The following is a 24,544-nucleotide window of genomic DNA, read 5'->3' as shown; positions in this document are numbered from 1 at the left end:
ATGATATTATTTTGCTTATGGTGAACGAGACCTTTTGTTAAAAAGCATGGAGAGGATATTAATAATGTAATGTATAATATGATAAAAGTAGCGATAAATTAGGGTGCGTTCCAGACAGGAAAAACTATAAAAAGCTAGAAACAGTATTCTGGCTTCTGCTCTCGGTCAAGGTTTTAGACGTTCTTTTTGAAGTTTTACTTTCACCTCCTACCTTGTGACCAGGCTGCAGCCATGGTAAACTGCACTGCGGATGATCAGATGTTGTCGTTAGGCATCAGCAAATCAGGTCTCGCTATATGGGTGTCTGATAGATACTTTTGACAAGAATGGGTGGATGTATGAGGAAGAACTAATGAAAGGTGTTGGAGTATCTATACCTTGAGTGAAATAGACAAAGAAGAGGAGGTACACATGGATGGAAGTATGGAGGTCGTGAGTCACACCAAGAAGGATGTGTAGGCAGGGCCGTCCCCTTGGCGACAGTGATGCACTGTTTCACCAGGGCTCTCCCAGAGGTGCACCCAAGCACCCACACACACACCACACTTTTCCACAGAGGGGTTCCTGTTTAGTTCAGTGGGTGGGATTCCAGTGAAATAGAATAGGACATTTCTATCTACTGTAAATGTTACATCACTATAAGTTAATTTGACCTCGGTAGTTTCCTCTGTCAGAAGGTGTTACAGTATATAATTATAATATTATTGTCTAGTTTACTCTTCAAATATTGTGTCATATTTAACTAAGGAGATGTGACAACATTGCCTGCTCAGTGTTATTTTGCTCTATAATATGTTTACTGTAACTGGGGCCCAGAATAGTGTCTGCAAGGGTGTTTGATTGTGTATCAAGTATCCAGACTGATTGTTTGTCCTGACAGTTATTTTACATAGCAAGAATAACTCTTTCTATTGCTCTACCCTTTCTCAAAACCCTGAAGAATATAAAAAGTGTATTTTCTTAGTCTTTTATGTATTTATCCTTGACTAACAAGGTAGTAAAGATTGTATGGCTGTTGTGTGTGTAACCTTTGAGTCAGTAATCATTCTCTGTGATAGCTTATTTCCTGATAGTTGATGTAAGGCACACAAGGAAGTTGACAATATACAGGTCTAAACAAAATTTTATTTTTTTGCAATATTGATATTTTTACTTAAAAATGCTCAAATGCCATTGACCCGTAAAAACAAGCTATGTACCTGGTTCCTGTTTTTTTGGCTCTCCTCATGTCCCCCTGTGCTGTGCTTCCTTCCTGTGAGGGACAGAGGCCGCCTGGCCTGATTTATAGACCTCCGCCGTCCAGTGTTGGGGCCCCACCTCTTCTCCTCAATGGGTATTCCATGTGTTGGAGGACCCACCTGGGTGGTGCTGCTCTGATGGGGTCAGACAGGCCTCAGGTCAGAGGTTCCTGAGGCCCAGAAGATCAGTCAGCAGCAGTGTACAGAACCACATGCAGGCCTATGTCCACGATCCACTCAAAGCGTACTTACTGTGGAGCTGCACAGTCTTTGTCATGTTGTATGTTATTTTGCAGGATGGATTTAAAATCGTATTTTGAAGGATTGTGAGTCATATTTTATTCAAGGATGTCTAGCCACATTGTTTACAGGCATTAATGTTTACACTAAACAGTTGCTTGGTGAAGGTTTATATTTTTTTGCATTAGATTGCCTGGAGGGTTGGCTATGACAGATGAGATATAAACACAAAAGTATATATATGCTTTAAAGATATATCAAACTATCAGTCAAAAGATGTGACAATTTCTGGCTTACGCAATAACGACGTCCGTCGAGAACCCCCCTTCCAATTTTCGCGCTCGCAAAGCCTCCGCTGTTTAAATGGGCCAAGTTGAGAAGCGGCGGAGAGTGCAAATCTTGTTTGGTCTGGGTCTATGAACTTCAGCGTGACTTTAACGATATACACAGGGTTAAAAACAACTATTTCAAAAGCCCCATTAATTTGCTGTATTTTACACAAATAGACCTTTTTGGAACGATTTTTTAAAAACAGTAAATGTTATTATGCGGCCCGGATATTTTCGTTTATTATAAATAGGCTATATATGTGACAAATATATAGTAGGCTACTGGCTACCACTTTGCTTATCTTGGCAGTAGATTGTAAATTGTGAGTCTAGAAAGTTGTTCATTCTTCAAAAGATTAGGCTATAATTATATTGCGCAATTCGCAAAGCGCATGAAAAGTATCATTTAAAAGAAATGAAGGAAAATATGATCATGTTTTAATAGATTCAATTAAAAAGACAGACAGCGGGCTGATCTTTGAAGGGAACAATGTTTACGCTGCTCAGGTCTGCCGAACATGTCTGGCATTAGCAGAACGAGTCCGATTAAATGTAGTGGGCAGGAGCGCGGGGAGATCCGTCATGCGAGTGTAGCTGCGAGGCTGGCGGAGAGCGTGGCTACTGAGAGCTGGAAACTAGTGAATGGCAATCTGTCGGGGAACTTCAACGGACCGCTGTCACAAAGCGACACGGGAGCCCTGCGTAAAACAAAGTGGCGCGTCTTCAAGTCTGGGATTGACCAACTCCGAAAAGAGGACACACAAGTTGGGTCGGACGAGCTGCTAATCACTTGTTACCGGCACTTGGCTTCCAGTAACATGCCGGCCATCAAAAAGGAGAGACTGGATGGGGACGATATGGCATTGGCTGCCTTCAATCAGTCCGAATACCTGGCCCCTTTAAATGCCACCGCTATCCCCGTTGTGACCCCTCATCCACCGCCGTACGACCATATTTTCGCCCATCATCGTGCGTACTTGGGGCTCCACGACTCGGCGCTGCATCACCAGCACCTACACCATCACCCGGACGACTTAATGTTGGAGAGGTTCTCCTCCATCCCCGACTTTCAACCGTTTTTTGACAACGGGGAACCATGCATCGAAGTGGAGTGTGGAGAGAACAAGGCTTTGCTTTACATTAACAAACTGTGCCAAGGTAGTAAGGGACCCTCAATCAAATACCGGGGCGAGTGGCTCACCCCCAATGAGTTCCAGTTTGTCAGTGGAAGGGAGACTGCCAAAGATTGGAAGCGAAGTATTAGACACAAAGGTAAGCACTGCAAATCTTCTCGCGAGTAAGTGAGTTAAATATGGCGTGGCAATTGTGAGACGGATGCCTTAATTAAGACTTTATACATTGTTTGTTAAACGGAGTGCCATGTGTTAGTTCGGGGTTTTGTAGTGAAAGGGTTACTCAGCATTACATTACACCAGTGCGTAAGTAGAGAGATGAGAAACGGCGCAGTATCTAGAAGCAGCGACACACAGTTTATGGCAGCGACTATCATCAAAACTGGGCGTCGGGAGTCGTGCACGTGGACTAAGGTGAAGAACATTATACATTTAGTGTGGTTTAGCCCTAAACATTAAATGGTAGCCTAATGAAATATACGACATTTGAGTTGTAAGGCGAATTATTATGTTGAGCAACACAGCATGCAGTATGGGTGTTACTCCTCGACTGAACGGAACGGTGCGATATGTAACATAGCACTTTTGCACTTTGTCTACGGTCAGAAGATTATGTTCTGCTATTTTGAATGAGTTGTTTAAGGTTTTAACTAAAATAAGGAAGAAAGTTGACTTTTTTTTTGTCATTGATGTAATAGTTATTGCCTTGATATAATCTATCGGTTATTTATATAGGATAGATAGATAGATAGTTTGATACAGTGAATGTGATGAATGTAATGACACACTGCTTTTGGGTAATTAAGCATCTTATTTTTGAAATCCCACCCCACCCACCACCCCGGGTTTAGTCATTTAACTGCCACGTTGTTTGTTGGGGAGGGTGTCACGTACCCCACAGGTCAAAACCAATACATCTTTTCATATCTGACACTGACTGTACAGAGAGGTTACAGGACCCTAACTGTCGACCCAACCACAGGGCTGTAGAGGGGCTACACTCCATTGATTGGTACATGTTGGGTATAGGAGCTGATACTACTATAGTCAGCAGGCAGACAATCTGAAAATTGATTGTACATCATGTTTAATTCTCCAAGTATTTTAGGGTGATTTTGTATTGAAAATTGCTTAATACCAGATGCAAATGGATAAAGCCTATTGTTGCTTGTATTCCTAATTCCATGTCACAGTACAAACAGTAGAGCATAGGCTAATGTACATTAATAACATAATTTCTTCTCTTCTTTTTTCTCTCAGGAAAAAGTTTGAAGACTCTTATGTCCAAAGGAATCTTACAGGTACATCCTCCCATCTGTGATTGCCCTGGGTGTCGAATATCGTCTCCAGTGGTAAGACAACAGTTCCATCACCTTTCTAAGTCTTTCTTGGTTTTCACTAGTATTGGTCTTTTTGTCTCATCTACTATTTGAAATTGTTGGATTTTCAGTTTGTTCATATATAAAATGTGTGTAATTTTAAGTCTACATAGTAGAATAATTTGTAGTAAATGGAGAATATTTGGTTAGCTTGAGGGCTAACATCAAGTCAAACATATCTGTTCGACAAAGTGCAAGGTGGTTATTTTTTGGATGAAGTCATGGTTTGTGTGTGTGTGTGTCTATATATATATATGTGTGTATGTGTGTGTGTCTGCTGTGTGAAACATCAGTTGGATCAGCCTAGAATAGATGAGGCCAACCATATTCCCTTGATGCAATTAACCATAGTGATCAAATGAATGTATGTTTTTTTCAACAACTCAATTTGCCATAAGTAGTATGAACACCTGCTTAAACATTCAAGAAGAGAAGGAATCGGTGTTCTAGACAAAGTTAATGAGTAATGTGAATGGTTGACCAGTTAGGCCCCTCTGGCCTCTTCAAGCTCTTGTTTCTATTGTTGGTTGTTTAACCGGTCACTGTTTGCCATGTGGTGCCCTCTTAGCTGTGCCAACATCCCCATGCCCGCCTCAGAGGCAAGCCAGGCGTGGCCCTACTATTTACATGCGCCCACTTGAAGCACAGCTCTGGCTCACCATCACCAAATCTGTCCACGCAGGTGCGAGCGGTGGTGTGTGTGTATGTGTGTGTGTTTTATCGCTACGGAGCGCATCTGTCGTCGCTCCCAAGTGCTAATCTTGAGGGAAGGGTGTAAGAGGCTTAGGGAGCTACTGAGCATGGCTACTGCTGATTATTGTGTGTGAGGCACGCAAGGCAAAGGCGGTTTAGATAAGCCGGAGGTGTTTGAATGATACAGGTAAACTGGTGACGTTATTCACAGCCAGAAATGGGGATAGAGCCTGCCGCCTGAGGTCAGGTGCAGAGGAAGGAGATTCAGAGTGGATATCACAAATTCACGGCTTCACCAAAAAAAAGTTGGAAAAAACTAGAATTGTTGTTGTCGTGTGAGTGAGGCCCTATTCATATTTCCGACTTTGGGAACAGTTGTAAATCCTTTCTTCCATTCAGTAGCTCAATATTGTATCTTCAGGTGACACCCTGAGGACACAGCCCACCCCTCCAGACCACCACAGATACCACTTAACAATGTTAAACACGCCTACATAGTGAAAAAGAAGACATCCATTGTAGCTGTAGAAGACGCACAGTTAGGCTTAGCAGAGAACCGAGAGCTTGTCTGAGTTGTTTTGGCTGTGTTGCTGTGAAGCTGTGCCGTGCTGCTGATGATTTCTAGGCAGTGTTCATTCCGTGTGTAACGTCACGTGTTTAGATTCCTCATGTTTACGTCAAACAGAATTTATGAGTAGATGAGGTTGCGCAGAATGTCATTTAGCATGTCATCACGACAGAACTCGAAGAAGGACATTTCTGGTTCTCGGCTTCAATTTGAAGCAGTCGAGTCGTGTTCCTGGCATGGTCATTGTCTAATGAGAAGCCGCATATTTGTGTGTCTTTAAGCCTGTGTATGTTTGAGCATGTGTACATTTGCATGTGCGTGTTTGCTTTTATGAATACATTTGTGTGTACTTGTACGAGTGGTTCTGTGTGTGTGTTTGTGTTTAAGCCGGCCAGGCTGGGTTAGGCTGAGCTGGCAGACTTGCTGGCTGGCTGGCTGGCTGGTTGACTTGCTGGCTGGCTGGTTGACTTGCTGGCTGGCTGGCAGACTGGCTGGCTGGCTGATTGACTTGCTGGCTGGCTGGTTGACTTGCTGGCTGGCTGGCTGGCAGACTGGCTGGCTGGCTGGTTGACTGGCTGGCTGGCTGGCTGGTTGACTTGCTGGCTGGCTGGCAGACTGGCTGGCTGGCTGGTTGACTTGCTGGCTGGCTGGCTGCTCCCAGGAGAACCGCCCTTCCTCCTCTCTGTTATTCCAGCGGAAGCGGCACAGGCCGGGAGGAAATTACACTCTCCTCCTCGTAAAAGACCTCCTCCAATCAGGGGCTCCCCCTCGGCCCTAGATTACAACACACTGCTACGGAAGAGGGGGGTGGGGGTTGTGGGGCCGCATTATTATTCTATTAGTTATGGCTTACTTGTGACATTTTCATAATGACATTTTTCTATATTTGGTTATAAAGTGCAATGGAGTGTAAAATTATTTAACACACTACAATAAGAAAAGTCCTGATATTTCGTTTGGTTGTCAGTTGGAGCTATACTTTGTTGGAGCAGTAGCCATTATACACATGGGGAGTGACTTTCTTGGGTCATAATCCTGTTTTGCATGAACAGTTCAAGTCTGGGCAGGAACCAGTTGTCATATACTGTATTGGGTAGATGGTGAGAAGTGGCCATGTGAAGACCCATTCTGTCGGCTCACTGTGTGTGTGTGTGTGTGTGTGTGTGTGTGTGTGTGTGTGTATGTGTGTGTCCCTGAAGTGGCGCCAAGGCTGGGCTACCATGGCAACCACAAGATCAGTGGTTGGCCTGGTAGCATGTGAAAGTTGTGGGTGTGTGTCTTGGTGAATTGGCTGTATTAGTGTAAGAGTGTCCCTGAGGATCTGCTTGTTCACCAGGGGTCTCAGTGATGGGGATCAATACTTTAAGTACAACTTATTGGCAGGATTGACCACAGTACAGTAGTTCTCTCTCTTTCTTTCTTTCTTTCTTTCTTTCTCTCTCTCTTTCGTCTTTCTATTTCTCTCTCCCTACCCTATGAATAATTTAGCATAAAAATCTGCAATTAATCCCGCAGATTAGCTATTAGCTGCTAGCCTGCACTCAATACGTCGCTGACCACCTTATGAAAGATTGTGTGTGTGTGTCTGTGTGTGTGTGTGTGTAGTTGCATGTGAAAGATAAGTTGTGTTTGTGCGCATTGTGATTAGGTGTTTATGTTTGTGGGTGCAGAGGGATTGCGGGGGAGGGGGAAGGTGTTGGTCTATCGGGTGTTTGCAGCTGGTCATGACGAAGCCAGCTGAGGTATTAGTGGAAACGGCTGGCCATGTGTGTGTGTCTGACTGACCCTGGCTGATAGTGGAGAGATCACTTCCTCACTCCATGCCGCCTCACTGATAAAGCTGGCTCAACTAGAGTCTCAACACTTTAGTAGTAGCTGTGGGAATGAGGCAAACTGCACTATTTAAAAGAGAATTTTGTGCTCTGTCGTTGTGTTTTGTGGGTTTAAAAACTCCCCACAAAACTCCCACTGTATGACCCAAGGAAACCTTATTACGCAAACTCAAACTTGGACTTGGCTTCTTCTCGCCCTCCCTCTATCACCTGTCGTTCCCTTCCCCTGTTTTTGTCAGGGGAGAGAATGGCAGAGTCGTTACCTGTCCATTAAACTCTCTCACGGCTGGCCTGGCGGGCCTAACCAAACACACGCCGATAGAGAGCGACGGAGACAGAGAAGGAGACGGAAGGGAAGGGAGATAGACAGGAAAAGAGTGGGAGAGCGCAAAAGAGGCTGAGAGAGAGAGAGAGAGAGAGAGAGAGAGAGAGAGAGAGAGAGGAAAATAGGGAGAGAGAGACACTGTGGCACCCTTGGCTGCACAGCCACTGACCTCCCAGCGCCGTTCCAAAATCCCCAACCCCCCCACCCCATCTCGCCGTCTCTCGCCCCCCTAAACTCCCCCCACATCCCTCCCGCGCCGCTCCACTGGGCTGCAACCGCCCGCTCAGCTCAGCGCGTGGGGACCATGGCTGCGTGTGTGTGTGTGTGTGTTTGTGTGTGAGAGATGTGTGGGCCGAGAGGGGAGTGGGGGGGTGAGGGGGGTCGGTTGGTAGCGTGCCTATCCTTCCCACAGTGCTTTCTCACATTTTCTCTTTCTCTCGCTCTCTTTTTCTCTCTCTCTTTTTCTCTCTCTCTCTCTTTTTCCTTCTCTCTCTCTCTCTCTCTCTCTCTCTCTCTCTCTCTCTCTCTCTCTCTCTCTCTCTCTCTCTCTGTCTCTCTCTCTCTCTCTCTCTCTCTCTCTCTCTCTCTCTCTCTCTCTCTCTCTCTCTCTCTCTCTCTCTGATTATGAAAAGACAAGTGTTTTCATGCCTTTGTGTACATCGCCACCCCCACCCCAAGACTACATCACTGTAAATACAAGTGTTTTTATGTGTAAAATTAACAATAATTATGACCGTTCGACATCCTTAAAAATCTGACCCGGAAACAAGAAGGCATGTGCATTATAATTAGTATTTAAAACGTTTGTTATTCCGTCCTTGTTGCTATGGTAGTATGATTTGACATTTGCTGATGACAGACTTCCGAAGTGCAGCGGTGCTCCTAATCTACAGAGATGTCAGGAAGGCTTCCTGGGTGAGTCACAGTTAGTGAAGGTGAGAGCAAACAAGAAGTATATTTGTACTGCGTGGTGCCGTGGACCACGCAAACACTCAGCACAGCAGCTGTTTGTTTTGGCCTTTTGGTCCAGTAGTCTTATGTGACTGGGGTAACGGCAGACATTTTTTTTTTTTTCTCCATCCGCCTCCCCCTCATACCCCCGTCCCTCCCCTCCTCCCCTGTTGTCGTCTCCTGACTCCCCCTCCCCCTTTCCCCTAGTGCTCGCGCCAAGTCGGCCCGCCATCCTGCCTCCGTGCACACACACACACACACACATGCTGAGAGGTAACGGCAGACAGGCGCGTGACTCATTAGGCATCCGTCCCCCAGGGAGATCGCTGGGGGGGCGCGTGCGAGAGAGAGCGAGCGAGAGAGAGAGCGCCGCAGCTGCAGGAATGTCAGGGGCGGCTACCGCTGTGTGTGTGTGTGTGAGTGTGTGTGTGTGTGAGTGTGTTTGTGTGTGTGTGAGTGTGTGTGTGTGTGAGTGTGTGTGTGTGTGTGTGTGTTTGTGTGTGTCAGTGTGTTTGTATGGGTGTTTGTGTGTGAGTGCGTGTGCGTGTGCTGGTTAGAATCAGCAGCGCGGCACTGCACCTTTCAGAAAATAATGCAAAGAAAGAAAATACACAATAATCTCATTTGAGGTCAAGTAAGTTATCTACAATAATTAGCTTTTAAGAATTATGTCAAATTAAGCTTTTTTTTTAAAGAGGCTAGTTATTTTCATCTATTTTTTCCCAATTTCAGCTTCATACCAACAAATTGCAATTATGTTGATTATTATTGTGTGTGAAATGTTATACCCTATGATTCATAGGCCACATAAGTGAAGTTATTGGTTTTGTTTGTGTAGGTGGGTGCATGCTCGCATGTGCAAGTCTATGTGTGTGTTTGGGCAGTGTGCTGGTACTGCTACATATAGTTAAACAGACTTTCTGTTCCAATAGGTGGTCAGTGAAACTCAATGATTTAAGGACAATTCTAGACCATGTTTAACAATTCTAGCACATGTATAGATGTTAGAGAACAGCTGAAGATACCATCCCTGTTCCATGTGGCGTGACTGTGAATCCGTCACATACATGTGCGTGTGCTAGCGGAACTCTGTGGCCTTGCGGTTTGTGTGGCAGTGACTGAGTTCTGCCAGTAGAACTGAACAGTTGGAAGGAGAGGTTGGTAAGGCTTCTGCATGTGTCTCATACTGAAGTGGTCATTCTAATGGACCCCATCTGGAGAGTGCCTGGCATCGTGCGTCAGTGTGTCTGTACGAGTGTGGGTGTGCTTGTAAGGGTATGTGTGTGTGTGTGTGTTTTTTTGTCAGTGTGAACTGCAGATATATTTCTTGGCTGCCTGACTGTCAGACAGAAGGCGTAGGAGGTGATATTCATAGAGGTGCTTTTAGTGGGACGTTTATGAGAGACTTTTTTCCATAGCTGAAAGAAGCCTGACCACACAGTAAGTTTGCGTGTGTGTGTGTGTGTGTGCACCTCTTTCTACACTCCTACGTGCGCTGCCATGGGGTGTGTTTCATGTTTTGTTTTGGAGAGCCCTCCTCCGTACAGCGGAAGTGTTGCCGGAAGCGGTGGGAGCCAACCCCCAGTTCTGCGTCAGTGCTACTGAAGACAGGACAGGGGGTTTCCGGGAAGGGGTGGGGTGGTGGCTGCGGGGGTGTTGTGGGGGGGGGGGGGGGGTGTAACAGTGAGGGCTGGAGGCCTGGGTATGTTAGGACCATGTGGGTGGTTGTCTGTAAACACATGAAGGCACACTCACTGCTCGTAGACAAATTATTCTAGTACGGTACGCACCGTACCGCCGGCATGCTCCAAGTGAAATCCCCTCTCCGGAGGGGAATTCTTAGGGAACAGGTGTGCGTTTGTGTGCGTCTAGGCTTGTGCACGTTTGGGTGTGTGAGTTAGTGTGTGTGCCTGCTTTTGACAGGTGTTTGTGTCTGCGAGTGTGTGTCTGCCTGTGTGTGTGTGTGTGTGTGTGTGTGTAGGCCTTTCTATAAGTTGGTGAGAGTAGCCCATAAAGTTGTAGGCCCCCGAACGCCGGTGTGCAGAAGGGAGCTCGGAGGAAGAGACACCAGCAGGAGCAGATCCACTCTTCTCAGACGCCAGAACAGAACTTGTACAAAGCTCCAGCTCCACTCTCAACGGCCTGTGGAAGGAAGAAAGGGGGGGAGAATAAAAAAAGAAAACATTTTGAGGCTAGAAAGAAAAAGTCGGAAAAAACGTGTAGAACTATGTGGCCTGCCCATCCTGAGGGATGTTTTCATCTTTCTCTCCTTTTTTCCCCTCCTCTTTTTAATGTCTGCCACTTGAGAGACTCCAGAGGGGCTGCACCTGTTTGCCTCTTGGCTAGGCGCCCCCACCCACCCACCCCCACTCCTGCCCCTGCCTGCCACTCACGCCGCCTCCCCTCATGGGATGGAGGGATGAGGGAGCGGGGAGGGAGGGGTGCAGGGAGAGGTTGCGTGTGGTGGAAGGGATAGCTGGAGGGCTTGGAGGCGTCCGGGAGAGCGAAGTCGAGATGTAGGCGCTGAGAGGGGTAGAGACGGAGGGAGGGAGTGGGAGTTGGAAGGAGGGAGGGAGGGAGAGAGAGTTTCAAAGACAGGTCCGTTCTGCTGTACTGGACAGACCCACAATGCTTTGCTGTCTCCTTACTTGTGTGAAGTTTCTTCCATTTTGTGACTAACCTTTTCTGTATTACCTCCTTAGATTTAATACCATTACTTTAAAATATCCTCTTTCTTTATCTGTTCCCCATTTTTCTCTGCGCCCTCTCTCTCTCTCTCTCTCTCTCTCTCTGTCTCTCTCTCTCTCTCTCTCTCTCTCTCTCTCTCTCTCTCTCTCTCTCTCTCTCTCTCTCTCTCTCTCTCTCTCCCTCCATCCCCCTGTCTCTGATTGGCCTGTGTTAATCTGCAGTGACCTCTTCAGGTCACATTAAAGGTCGCTCAGCTTCACTCCCTAAACCCCTGAGGGCCACACTCCTCTCTTATCCCTTTTTCTCCTGGCTTAGTGGCCAAATGACTCAAGGAGCCCTGACCCTATAGCTTCTTAATAACCATGTATGTGAACATAAATGGTCGTATGGAAACTGTGAATTTGAAGCTGATCCTGATATACTCATATAGAAACTTTGTATGTCCTTTATGTGTTAAATCTGAGCATTTCCTGTGCATAATGCTAAATGCTACTTAGAACGATGGACGTAGCATGTTTCTCATTAAAAGGATTCCTCCACGAAGGTATGCCATATTCCCAGTGACTGTCATGCTATTGATTTCGGTCTATGAGTGATGAGGCTTATTACAGTGGTCAATGCACATCCAGTCAGCTGTTACGGTTCGTACTGTTGAGTGGCTCATATCGAGCGCTAACCTTTTTAGCCCCGGCTATTAGCATATTAGCAACCTATTAGCCTTAGCATGTTAGTACGAGAGTGTTTACCAGTTAAGCCATATTTCTAAGAGCTTTCTTCTCCCCTGTCTATGTGGCTTGTTGTGTAGAACCGCGGGCGCCTGGCCGAGAAGCGTACCATCCCCCTGCCGCCCAACCGAGTGCCCAAGAAGGAGCTGGCCTCCATTTTCAGCAGTGACGATAGTGAGGGGAGTGACAGGACCAGTGGCGACCATGCCCACATCAAGCAGGAAGATGAGCTGCACTACAGTATCATGAGAAAGAGGTAAGGCCCAGACGCTGCACCACGCCAGCTCATAATACTCTTTTTTTTCAAGTTATCGCAAACCCCCCCCCCCCCTCCCCCCATCCAATGCAATGTTCAAAGTTCTACTGCTTGATGTGCAATGCACAATCTCAGCACATTCTAGAACTGGTGGACCAAAATTGGTGGACAGTGGATGGAAAAGCTGATATATATATATATATTTTTTTTTACAATAATACTTAAAGAAATATAGATACTGTATCAAGCATTGCATGCAGACGTAGTGCCACAGAGCTGCTGAGGCTCAAATAGATTCTTAAGGACCATGCATATGGTTGTCAGAGAAACCTGGCTTTTACCTACGTTTTAAACGCAGTGCAGGAGCATATGACTGGCCACAGTGTGCTTTAGATAATTAATCTGTGGTTACCCCTAACACGCACACACATACACACATGCACAAAAGCCATTTTTAGGAAATGCATGACAGAGAGGAAATGGAAAGTGGTAGTTGAGACTTGAGCCTTTTTGATGCTGAAGGAGCCTTTGTTCCTTAGGTGTTTTACACTTTGTTTTGCTATTCAATATGTTCACAATTATAAAAAGTATCAAACCTTGCAACTGCTTTATGATGCCTTTTTGTTAAGTAGGCCAACGCAATATCTTACAAACCTTTACACGTGATAAGCAGTAAGAGGGTATGGACATCATGGTTGTGGCTCTCCTACATATTATAGCTCCATCCTGACATACTGTGCAGCTGAGGAACTCAAATGAAATACATACAATTTATAATGAGCAGTTTGACAGAGTGTTCACAATTACAATCTTTTTGTTACGTGTGTAAATAAAAAAAAATACTATTAACATGTCCAAGCTGACATGTTTTACTGGAGTGGTTAGATGGAATTATTTATGAGTCTAATATTGGTAAATAGTAAATGCTGTTATGCCTTTACATTAGATTTAAGTCGTCTTTACACTGTAAAGCACTCACTCAAAAGGAAGCTTGTGTACACGAACACACACACAGACAAACGGTTGTAAACAGATGTGTGCATATACATTCGTGTGGGCGCACACAGACACTGCCGAGGTCGTTGAAAGGTCACCCTATTAAGATGAACCAAATGAGCTCAAATGAGGACAGGGCTGCTAGGCTCTGATGGCATACTCCACTTTTTGGCAACTGAAATGAAATCAAAAGAATTGGGAATTAATAAAACCTTTTCAAATCTTTTTGTCTTCGCACATCCATATTTTCTTTCATTAATTTCTGCGTCTTGTATTTTCTTCTGTCAGCAAACAGGAACTTTTACCAAAATCATTTGTTGTTTGGGGCTGTCCAAAATGTCAATAACATATCTCACAGACTCCTTCAAGACAGACTCTCGTTGATGCTAGCTGGGTGATAACCCACTTGTACAACCTCATTAGGGAAGAGGATGTTTTTTTCCCCATCCGGCGTCTCGAGACCCGCGTGTGACACGAAGGCTAGCGAAGCGACTGTGAAGCTTTAAATGGATCTTCTAACCTCATTAAAGAGGGTCTTCCCTCCCCCTCCCGACACTTGCGCCGCTTGCGTGTTAAGATGATAATGAATTTAAAGAACACTTATGACTAATATGTCAGGCTTTTACCCTTTAAAAGGCGGCGGACTCGGTGGAGCCACAGCTCCGGTCTGTCCCGGGCATCCGTCTCCGCGCTACTTTACCCCCCCTGAATGTGGGTCTGGGCGCAGCGCATAATGGGATGTCCAATCACGGAAATCTGATTTCTATTGACCACGGCTTCGTAAGTGAGTCGTAGAGGGGTCTGAAACAATCGGATTTGGCCGATGGATGGTGAAAAATATGGGAGGCTGTGTGTGTGTGTGTTTGTGTGTATCTGTGGTCCTTCCACACGCCATGTGAATGGGGGATAGCAGTGTGTCACACCCTCTTACTCACAGCAACTTCGTGTTAGCTTTCAACGCCAAAACATACTTTACAGAGTAGAATGTAGTGTTTTGTTTTGTGTTTCTGGATGCCACTGTAAATTTCCACTCTGAGTCTAAATGTTTTTTTTCAGATTATTGGTAGACAAGTATAAAGTGTACAGGTTTGTTTATGTTTTTACACAGAATAGTGTAGCTTAATTTAAATTTCTAATAAAATATCTCCCTGCACAATTTAAAGATCCCATGACATGCTGTTTTTGGATGCTTTTATATAGGCCTTAGTGGTCCCCTAATACTGTATCTGAAGTCTCTTTCCCGAAATTCAGCCTTGGTGCAGAATTACAGCCACTACGAGCAGTCCCACAATGAGCTTTCCTCAGGACGTGCAGTTTCTGTGTCTGTAGCTTTAAATGCTATGAGGAAGAAAGAGGCGGCGCTAACTGCCATGCTTCGGTCGTTTGCAAGCCATGATGTCTCGAGGAAAAACCAATATCGCGCTCGCACGGTCGTAGATCATTTTCTCATTGGTGGGCCAAATTCTCTGTGCGGGCAAAGCAGAGAAAGGGGGAGGTAACCTTCCCTATTGTGACGTCACAAAAGGGACATTTTCACAACCGAGCGTTTCAGATTTCCTTTTCTCAAAGGCAGAGAAGAATACCCAGGGCTTGGTTTACATCTATCAAAATTTCTAGCCATTGGGGGACAAAAGGCAGGCTAGGGGAACTCATATTAATGTTAAATAACCTCCTAAAGTGAACATTTCATGTCATGGGACCTTTAAAGTATTTTGTGTCAGGTTCCAATGTGAATGTTGTGGTAATGTTAAGGGTGCATCCCTGTGACGGGGTTCTTAAGGTCCGGCCCTCACCGCTCCCCAGGTTGTCATCCTTGGAATAGGAGTTGTCAAGTTTATCATAGATCTCCACTCTATATCTCGTAACCAGATTAATGTTAGTGTCCACCCATCGGCTTTACGGACGATTAGCTCGTGAGACCCCATGGAGAAGGGCGTAGAGAGGCTTGCGTCTTGGCTTCTTTGGCTGAGGAGGTAGCAGAGCATGCCCCGGCTACAGCCAAGCCCGGCGACCCCCCCAGGCCTCGGGGAGCCGGGCTTGGAGAGCTGCAGAGGCAGACCCCATGATTAATGGTTGGTTGTCACATTGAAGGCACATCTGGAACAGAAGTTAACGGGGTCTTGTCTTGTATTAGCCGCCTCGCATCATCCTCCCTGCGCTCTGCAAAGACATAACCAGAGACTGGGTCATCGGAGTCAGAATGACAACAAGGAACAGACCAATGCGTTGTTAGCCAGAGCGCGAAACCTATCATGGGTAAGCGTCCTCGTCCTTGAAGGCTGAATATTTAACAGGAGGTAGCCGAGGTATGTTGTCTGTTACTCAAGGGCAAAACGAAGCCTACCTGAATGTTGTTGCAGTTGGATGTAGATAACAGGGCTTTGATTTAAAACTGCTGACTGAGAGTCTAGGTAATTACTGAGCAACCACCACGGATTATATAAGGTCCACCTGCTGACGTCGGTCTTTTAGGCTGCACCTTCGAGGAAACAGCACAGTGCGCATCTTTCTTTACCCATAGAAGGTAAACTCAACTTATCACTCATTTTAAATGAAATCAAGCCCAAGGCCAAAATGTTGCCCTGTCATTCATTACTTAGGTAGACAGATATGTATATGTTTTGTATCAAAGTAGACTTGGCAAATATTTAAGTATTGTAAATGTCTAAGTAGATTACCTGACTGTGATGGGCGGAGGGAGGTTGTCACCAGAACCACTTTGGAGAGACACAAAGAGAGAGCGATAGACCAACCTGAAGCGCCATCCTTTTCCCTTTGGTGATAGCTGAGGCTTAGCGGCTAGCATGGACACCTCCACAGAACACTCTGCATCTGTTGAGAGCTGGCCCATCCCTCATTAGGAGCAGACCACAAGGCTGGAAGCTGAATCCATTGGGGGTCATGTATAGCAGCCTGCTAGCGTGAAACCTGAATGTGTTTTTTCAATCCTGGTAGGTACAGGCCTGGTAGTGGGATAGTTATACGCTCAATACAAAGTAATGGTGTTGTGTAGCGGTGAGAGTAAGTCTAATTGGAGGACAGAAGCCTGTTTCCATTTTGTAATACATGGCATTACCAGTGTTGTTGACAGGTTGCATTTGTTCATGTTGATCTGTTTTGAGATCTCGTCTTGAATTTTGTCTGAGAACGACCCTTCAGAAGCCTGCTCACAGTACTGGAGCATTGAGAGCAGACGGTTTTTGCTAAAAGCTTTGTCCTAAAGCACAATTAGTCAGTGGATGTTTTAGAGCTTTGTAGAGAACTTCTGAAGACTTATTAATTTTGTTCACGTGGCTTCTCCATGGCAACAGCTGTAACAATGTAATTGCAGAGAAGAGTTTGCTTTTAGCAAGAAAGTCTTAATATATTACTGTCTTCGTACTTTATTACCAAAAGATGCATGCTTGATTAGACATCAGCAGGCGAGGTTCACGTGCCTCTGAAGACATGTTCAATCCCAGACATCATGCCACTCAGACGTCTGGTCCTATCTTAGTTTAAGATACATCAACAATGAACAATGATACATCAACAATGTCCACATTGTTTTGCAATATTGGGAACAATATATTAAGACGATACAGATAATACAAGGGAAATACAGAGCAAGAAATCAAAACCTTCTGTCTGGCCCTGTGAATGAAGACCGGACCTCAACATGATCAACTTACGATATGTTTTATTTAGGTTTACTTTTGTTCTCTGGGTTTCTCCGTATCGACCACACTTCAGCTTAAGTATGATAGGGGCCGCTGGGAAACCCCACAAGAACACGAGAACCTCATTTATTTATCTATTTATGTATTTATTTATTACTCCCTTGCTTGCTTGAACCCCCCTCTGCAACTTGCTGCCTGGTGCTTGTACCAGGAGTCTCTTAATACCAGCAGCCTTTGTCTGGAAAGCACCTCCTCTGCAGATTTCTTCATTATTCAATATGTTATGCTCATAAGTTTTGGAAGTTGGAATAGTGTTTTTTTTTTTTTTGTGTTAAGGTCTAAAGAGCGTACAGTAGATACAGACAAGGTCTTTCAGGCATTCTGTCTCTTTCTCCCCCTTCTTTCTCTTTTTTCTCTTTCTCTCTTTTTTTCTTTCTCTGGTGTGTGATGTCACCTCATGCCCCCCCACCCCCCTCTGTCAGTCTGTCAGCGGTTTCCTCTGTGGTCCTGTCAGACATGGCGTCAGGGTGTCCGAGCTGCCAGCCCGTGCCAGCTCACACCGCGACCTCCCACCGTGGCACCTTGGCTCCTCTTGCCAGTGTCACAGTGTGGTACCGTGGGGACATGCACCGCTACACTGTCCCCCTGCCAGAAGGAGGTGCTCCCCATGTCTTCTGGAAAGCAGTAGCGTAAACAGATTTTTTTGGGGTGGGGTCCCATTTTAAAAGGAGGGGGCCACTTAATTATTTATTTTTTATATCATAACAATTCATGATTTTTTTAAATTGTAAACAATCAGAAATATGTGGGTTGAAGGACATGTAAATGATGGGGCCTTGGGGCCCCCCAGAACCTCTCCTGGCTCCACTACTGCTGGAGAGGCTGAAATACAGTTAGTTGGTGTATCTGGGTCACAGTGTCTGTCCTGTGGACGCGGGTGAGGAGGGTGTTGACCAGTTTAGCGATGAGCCCGTGATGAGATGATGATTGTCTCCGGCATGCGCCTAGCTGATGAGGAGCGGCTCATGTCCTTCTTAAGCTGTCACTGGGCGCTACCGCTACCAACCCCCCTCTCACCCCCTCAAAGTCCCCACCCCCAACCTGAACCACACTAAACGCTGAGTCAGGCAACTCGGTCTTAAACACCCAAACTCACCCATGCCTTGGCCCCCACCCCTACCTTTCCTCTCAACTCCACCCCTACCTTTCCTCTCACCCCTAACCCCACCCTCACCTTCCCTGTCTGCTATCATTGAGGGGCAGATTATGACCTTGGTTGTCCAGGCTGAGTGAGCGGGGTTGGGGGGGGGGGGGGAGGAGTTGGACCCGGGCCTCATTAGCTGGCCATGTCAGGACAGCCCAGGAAAAGTGCACTAATTACCCAGCTAACGATGTCCTTGCCCGTCACGGCTTACAGTGGATCCTCTGCCAGGGGATAATAGCGCACAGCCCCTGTGAGAAGTTCAGGATGGCTTTGTGGTGCTCACTTTGAGTGATAGACCTCAGGGGGGGGGGGGGGGGGTCAAGGGGCAGTTCACAGGGGCAGAGCTTCAATCCTAGTGGTCTGTAAACACATTTCAGCTGTTACGAAAGGTAAGAAGCTGGAAAATAGAAATGATTTGATCACAAATGTGTAGTACAGTAGTAAGTACAAATATTAAGTACTCACATGCATCTGTGACAGGTAGCCTACTTCTACAAGCAGTATTTGAATTGAAGGCAATGATGACTGTGGATGTCATGTCACTTAAGTGTGACATCAAGCTGTACAAAAGCTTCTCTCTTTGCTTAGTAACCAGACGGATCTATTTTGGACTGAGCCTTGCCTTGTTTTTCTCCTGACTCATCGATTCCCGCTGAATGACAAGTGACCGATAACCAAACATGGTCAGAATCAGACGCAACAAATTCCCTGCATCTGTTTGGAAAACAGCTCGGAGCACGACAGCCTGACATTAGCGAGTTGGAGCATGTAATCATGGTGCTGTAAAACCCAGAATTCAGCAGCCGCAAACAGTGTGGCCTCGCCGTTGCCTGAGTGGTGGCAGACAATAACAATCTGCTTCATCTCAGCCCAGGCATTTCTGCCTGCCCTGTCATATTGACCCCCGTCACTGCAACTAGCTTTTTCGCAATCGCTTCCCGAAACTTCTGGCGCTAGCTTAAGATCCTTCCTGTGAACTCATAATGAAAAAACTGTTGCCTGAATGCAAAATGAACACTCTTGCGTTCGAGTTACGTCAGTTAAGCTCCCCTAAAACGGGGCCGGTAGATGAAAACTAAGCAACGATTAAAAATATGTAGTTACACGTCACTGTATGTGGAATGTCTACACATTGCTAAGCTTTCAGGCAACGCTCATTGACGACATCACTTTTCAACTCCATGCAGGCGAACAATGATCATTTCATCTCATACCAGTCAATGTCTAGTCCATGTATGTCACCAGCTGTACAGGACAACGACTGTACCGGTAGTTACGGTACTGTATGCCTATGATATTCTCTCAAATGCTAATCGGCTATTTTCCATCATTATGCCGCATAATGCGATCAGAGCTGTAATCAGATTGAATGGAAAATACCTACATGACACAGTTTTGTCGTGGGCCGTGCGGAGAATGAGCGAGCCCCAATAGGGGCGGGGCAGGTCAAACTAAACCAGATCCCAGGCCTTAATCTGTTCACCTATCCCCCAGTCAGGCTCTGAAGGACAAGGCAGGGATGTTACTCACAGTTCAGGGTGCCTAGTGGATCAGGGTGACCCTTGATCAGTACTGAAGTGTCCAAACGTCCAGATTTATTTGCATTAGCTAACTGTCCTGTGGGGCAAGCTGAAAGGATGGTGTGTCATTAGTAGTGATGTAACAGTACTGATATTTAGCTGTGTTTTGCCATGGAGATGAATAATGGTTAGCGATGATCATGTGCTTTTGGAAATAAATAAAAGTTTAGCATTGCAATAACGGGCTATGGTTGACAACACAGAGTTTCTATCGTAACCTAAACTCATGCTTTGACTGAATCACGTCTCCAAGATGTTCTTGTCTTTGTAGATTTTCGACCGGTGTGTTTCTTTCTTTCTAACTGATTTTGTGGGGAGTGATTAAGAAAAAAAGCGATAATCACATTTTAAGCTCATAAACCACTTATGAGTCCTGAATGTGTTGATTAATGCATCTTAAGATTTTAGATGAGAAGGGATGAGACCCAGAAGTGCTTGATGCAGGAGTCTGTCATTGTCCATTACACACCTCCAAGCCTGGGGACAATAAGCACAGCCAGAGTAGAAGCTAATGGATGTTTGGATACCAGCTTGCCTAGAAGACTGAAACAGAGAATTGTGTGTATGTATAGACTAGAAGGTCTGTGACTGTGTGTGTGTGTATGTGGTTGGAGTTGCCTATGTGTGTGCATGTTTGTCTCGCAAGGTTGTGTGTTTGCAAGTGTGTGTGTGTGTCCGATCCGATCCCTAACCCTTGGTTCCTGTGTGTGTGATGCAGTCGGGACGGTGACCTCTCTACGATCATCTCCAACCTGCATCACACCAGACAGCACGGCATGCCAGAGGGCCAGCCTGCCACCGACCTCAGCACCAGCACTGGACACACAGGTAGGAGACCATCCTTGCTATCTGTGTGTGTGTGTGTGTGTGTGTGTGTGTCTGTGTGCGTGTGTGTGTGTGTGTGGTGTGTCTGAGGTCAGGATGGATCAGGTAGGAAATGTGTGTATGAACTGTGTGTGTAAATGAGCTTTTTCTTACTTTTTTTCTTTCTTTTTTTTCCCCCCAGTGATTAGAGCATCGCCCCCTTTAAATCAAATAGTTGATTAAAGTATCAAACATTATCCCTGCAATAATTTGTTTGATTGGGGCAACTTAATGTAATCTTATTACTAACTCTTCACTGTCCTGCTCTCAAGTCGATTAGATTCTTCCATTTCCTGTCACACTCTGGGGTTTTTTAAATCTTAAACACCTGTTTTAAATCACCACTGAATAAATAGCTTTGTTTGTCATTAATCCAGTTTCATGTGAGAACAGGACCCATGGTGTGTTGTGTTAAGCTCAAGCTTTTCAGGAAGCTTACAGCCTCATTCAAACCACCAAAAACGTACCCGATTTTCTCCAGGATACTTCTAGTGGGATATCTATGAACAGTAAACAGTGTCTGTGTAATACAGTGTAATTCAATAAGATGTTTTATCAAAGTGTTAATGGTCCATTTGGCGAGTGTGTCTGTGAGGTGTAAAACAAGAGCACCTGCAGTGGGTCAGACAAGGTGTGTTGTGTCAACACCCAGGGATTAAGAGTGTCTGGGGTCCCCTACTGGTCTGGTTGGCAGGAGTGTCTAGAAGGTTACAGTAGAGCTGGTTTCATCTCAGACATCACTTATTTAATGTATCTCAGATAGCATGACCGGAGGAACTCATTCACTTGCAGCAAGTGGAACCAGGTATTGACAACTTCTGTAATGTTTCCGGACGTTTGACAGGACAAGTCCTGAGTTGGGTGCTAGAGTAGGTTTAACATATAGGAGCCTCTCACACACAGAGAGGTATTAGAGGGGGTCTCGTCTTGAACTAGCCTGAACCCTGAAGCACCCAGGGGGGTCTCGTGGCCCCTTTTATCCCATTATCCAGAGTGGCACACTGCACAAATGGCATAATCACCCCCTAACTCCTCACCCTGGTATCTCCAGGATCTCCTGTGTCTGGGGGCCTCCTCGTCCATACGGTGGCTTCAGCACCGCCCCGGCGGAGGGGTGGTCGGTTGGATGTGACGGCCGGGGTGTCTCTCCAGGGTGATTAGGCTGGAGTGTTAACAGCTCCAGTCAGCCAGAGACTTAGACCCCTGTGTTTGGGCTGGATTCTCTCCCCCCCCCCCAAAAAAACTGTCTAATCAGCCAGCTAAGCTCAACTGAGAAAACCCCCCCCAAATGAACAGTAATCTTAATGGAGGAAGACACAAAGGGATGAGGAGGAGTTGGGAGGGGGTGAGGGGGGGATGAGGGGGGGGGGTGGAGGAGTACGGTGTGGCCGGTGCCGGTAGGGAGCCAGGCCCAAAATCCGTCAGTTTGAGGCTTTAAAGGGAGATTTGACTGCGTGGCTAAGCGGCTCGCTCCGTGTCTGTAAACAAGTCCAATCCGATCATCCACTGGCTCTAATTCTGTCTGCCAGTGAAATTAGAGACGTACGGGTGGAGACATACCCTCACACAGGTCTGAAGAGGTGAAGGGAGGTGAGGGAGGTTAGGGCGAGTATACGACCATAGGGCCATCTTAACACATCTGTTGGCTGACCTGTGAGGTCGTAGAAAATCCTGGACACTCCAATGGGTTGGACATCTTGGAGTCCCTTTCACAAAACCCCTTGTTTGAGGTTGAGCTCTAATTATGGCATTCAGGCAGTTGTACAGTCATTCATGCTGGGCAAGGGCTAGAAGTTGGATTTTGTGAACTATGCAACTTTACTGTCATAGCCAAAGTATTTAGTATTTTAACATGACAATTCAGAGTATGTGACTGTGTTAGGTTTAGGTTAGGGTCAGGATAAGACGGTACTGAGTACGAGCATTCAGCTTCTATCCCCTTCTGTTTGTTCAGTAGTGTCAACCTCTCGATTTAAATCTCTCCACTCGACATGTTTAACTTCTACAGCTGGCATGTGGCTGGAAAACTGAAGAGAGAGAGAAACTGAGGGATTCTGTGCGAGAAAACTTTAGAAAAACAGAGGGGAGAGAGGGAGAGAGAGAGGGAGAGAGGGAGAGAGAGGGAGAAAGAGAGAGAGAGAGAGAGAGAGAAAGAGAGAGAGAGGGAGAGAGGGGGAGAGGGAGAGAGAGAGAGGGAGAGAGAGAGAAAGAGAGAGAGAGAGAGAGAGAGAGAGAGGGGGAGAGAGAAAGAGAGAGAGATGAATGAGTGTGGTGCCGGTATCAGGGGAGGGCAGACGGCGACTGTGGCGGCGGCCAGCTTTGTGTGTGTGTGTGTGTGTGTGTGTGTGTTTGTCGGAAGAACGGGAAGCAGGCTGCTGCGCCGTCTCCGTGCCGGAGTGGGCCGTTAATTAAATCTGAGGGATAGACAGGAGGGCTACCTCCCACCCTCCCTCTCCGCCCTCCTCCCTGCCCCCGCCACCCTGCTCCCCTCTCCCTCCCTCCCTCCTTCCCTCCCACCATCCTCCCTCATCTCCTCTCCTTTCTTCCCTCCTTCCCTACCCCCCAGGCCCCTGGCTACTCTGAGGCTCTGGGAGGTGAGGTGAGGAGAGACGGGGGGAGAGAGAGCAGCGAGGGGAGGGGAGGGGAGGGGAGAAAGCAGGGGCGCCGGCTGAGCGTCTGGCTGCCTGTGGAGACTGTAAACCGTGGCTCTGTGGTCAGACCAGAGACTCTAACAGGCGGATAAGGTGTTTTTGGACCGCTTTTCTCTCTCTCTCCCTCCCTTCCTCCCTCCCCCTCTCCACCGCTCCCTGTGCTCAGACTCCCAAAGGCAGTTAAAGTCAGACGGCGGTGTGTGTGGTTGGGGTTTGAGTGTTTGTGAGTTTTTGTGTGTGTGTGGTGGGGGCGATATATGAAGGAGGGGTGTGTTTGTTAGTGCACATGACCATTGTGTGTGTGTGTGTTCTCATGATTTAATAGAGAGTATTTCTTTTAAATATAGAGTATTACCAGCCCCAAAGGGAATGGCTGTTTGTTACACGCACTCGTACACACACAGCGTCCAACGCATAGACACAAACACACAAACACAAACACTCTCCCTGATGCACAATCCCTCTGCTCCTTTGTGAATTATCGGGTTATTCAAGCTTTATTTTCTCCCCTCAATCATCGTTCTACCTAATCTTTATCCTCTGCTGCTCCTCTATCTCCTCCTCTCCTCTTCCCCTCCTCCCGTCCTCCCCTCCTCCTGCTCTCCTTCTTCCCTCTCCTGTCCTGCGCCGTGGGAGACTGTGTGCGTGCCCTGGTGACGGTGGCAGCGCATCCTCTCTCAGTATGAACGGAAGCCCCCCCCCCCCCCCCTCTACTCCCCCGTCCACACACACACCAGCCCCGCATCCCTCTGCCCGTAAGCCAATCAATGGTGGGCTTTCAGGGCCGCCGGAGCCTCGGCGCACAGGGAAGGATCAATAAGTTATTAGCACCATTCTGTCAGCTGTAATGTGGAGATTGATCGGGGGGGCCCGACGCTCCTGGTCTACCCCTCCTCCTCCCGCCACCTCCCTCCCCTGGCCCAGCTACTCTAACCCCTCCCCCACCCCGAGTGATAAAGATGACAGATTAACGGAATAAGAGGGGGAATTAAAAAGTCTGGCTGTCTGAGCTGTCATCAGCTCCCAGGCAGGAGCGAGAGAAAGAGGAGAGGAGGTGGAAGAGGAAGAAAGGATGACAGCGGACAGGAGGAGACGTTAGTCTCCCTCCGTCTGATCCCTCGCTCGCCCGCCTCGGCGTCGGTTGATTGAGGTGCCGGCTGGAGCCCCCTGCTGTTTGGGCCTGTTTTCTTTTCATCCCTCGTTTGCATCCCTCGTTCCCCTCAGCGGGACAAA

General features: G+C 46.7%; 1 protein-coding gene and 1 long non-coding RNA gene across 5 annotated transcripts in view; one reads left to right on the top strand and one right to left on the bottom strand.

The window, feature by feature from the left end:
• The first annotated feature begins 1,892 nt into the window (after positions 1-1,892).
• The window catches only part of samd11 (sterile alpha motif domain containing 11), a 44,224-nt gene continuing 21,572 nt past the window's right edge, over positions 1,893-24,544 (top strand). For 3 of the 4 annotated variants that reach the window (XM_062459895.1, XM_062459896.1, XM_062459894.1), the window contains exons 1-4: positions 1,893-3,079; positions 4,201-4,292; positions 12,182-12,357; positions 20,515-20,624. In XM_062459895.1, the coding sequence (XP_062315879.1) occupies positions 2,326-3,079; positions 4,201-4,292; positions 12,182-12,357; positions 20,515-20,624 (1,132 nt within the window). In that variant the 5' untranslated portion in view covers positions 1,893-2,325. Of the gene's footprint in view, positions 3,080-3,239; positions 3,355-4,200; positions 4,293-12,181; positions 12,358-20,514; positions 20,625-24,544 lie in introns of those variants that run through there. The other variant, XM_062459897.1, reaches the window with a different exon arrangement.
• Positions 14,510-15,828, bottom strand: LOC134019228 (uncharacterized). Its single transcript, XR_009929986.1, has 2 exons — positions 15,698-15,828; positions 14,510-15,513 (listed from the first exon to the last, which is right to left on the bottom strand). It is a non-coding gene; the product is annotated as an uncharacterized LOC134019228 (long non-coding RNA).

Source organism: Osmerus eperlanus, chromosome 4, assembly GCF_963692335.1.
Source record: "Osmerus eperlanus chromosome 4, fOsmEpe2.1, whole genome shotgun sequence".
Classification (NCBI taxonomy): domain Eukaryota; kingdom Metazoa; phylum Chordata; class Actinopteri; order Osmeriformes; family Osmeridae; genus Osmerus; species Osmerus eperlanus.
Note: the sequence above shows the minus strand (reverse complement) of the source record. Positions and strands in the feature narration are given on the sequence as shown.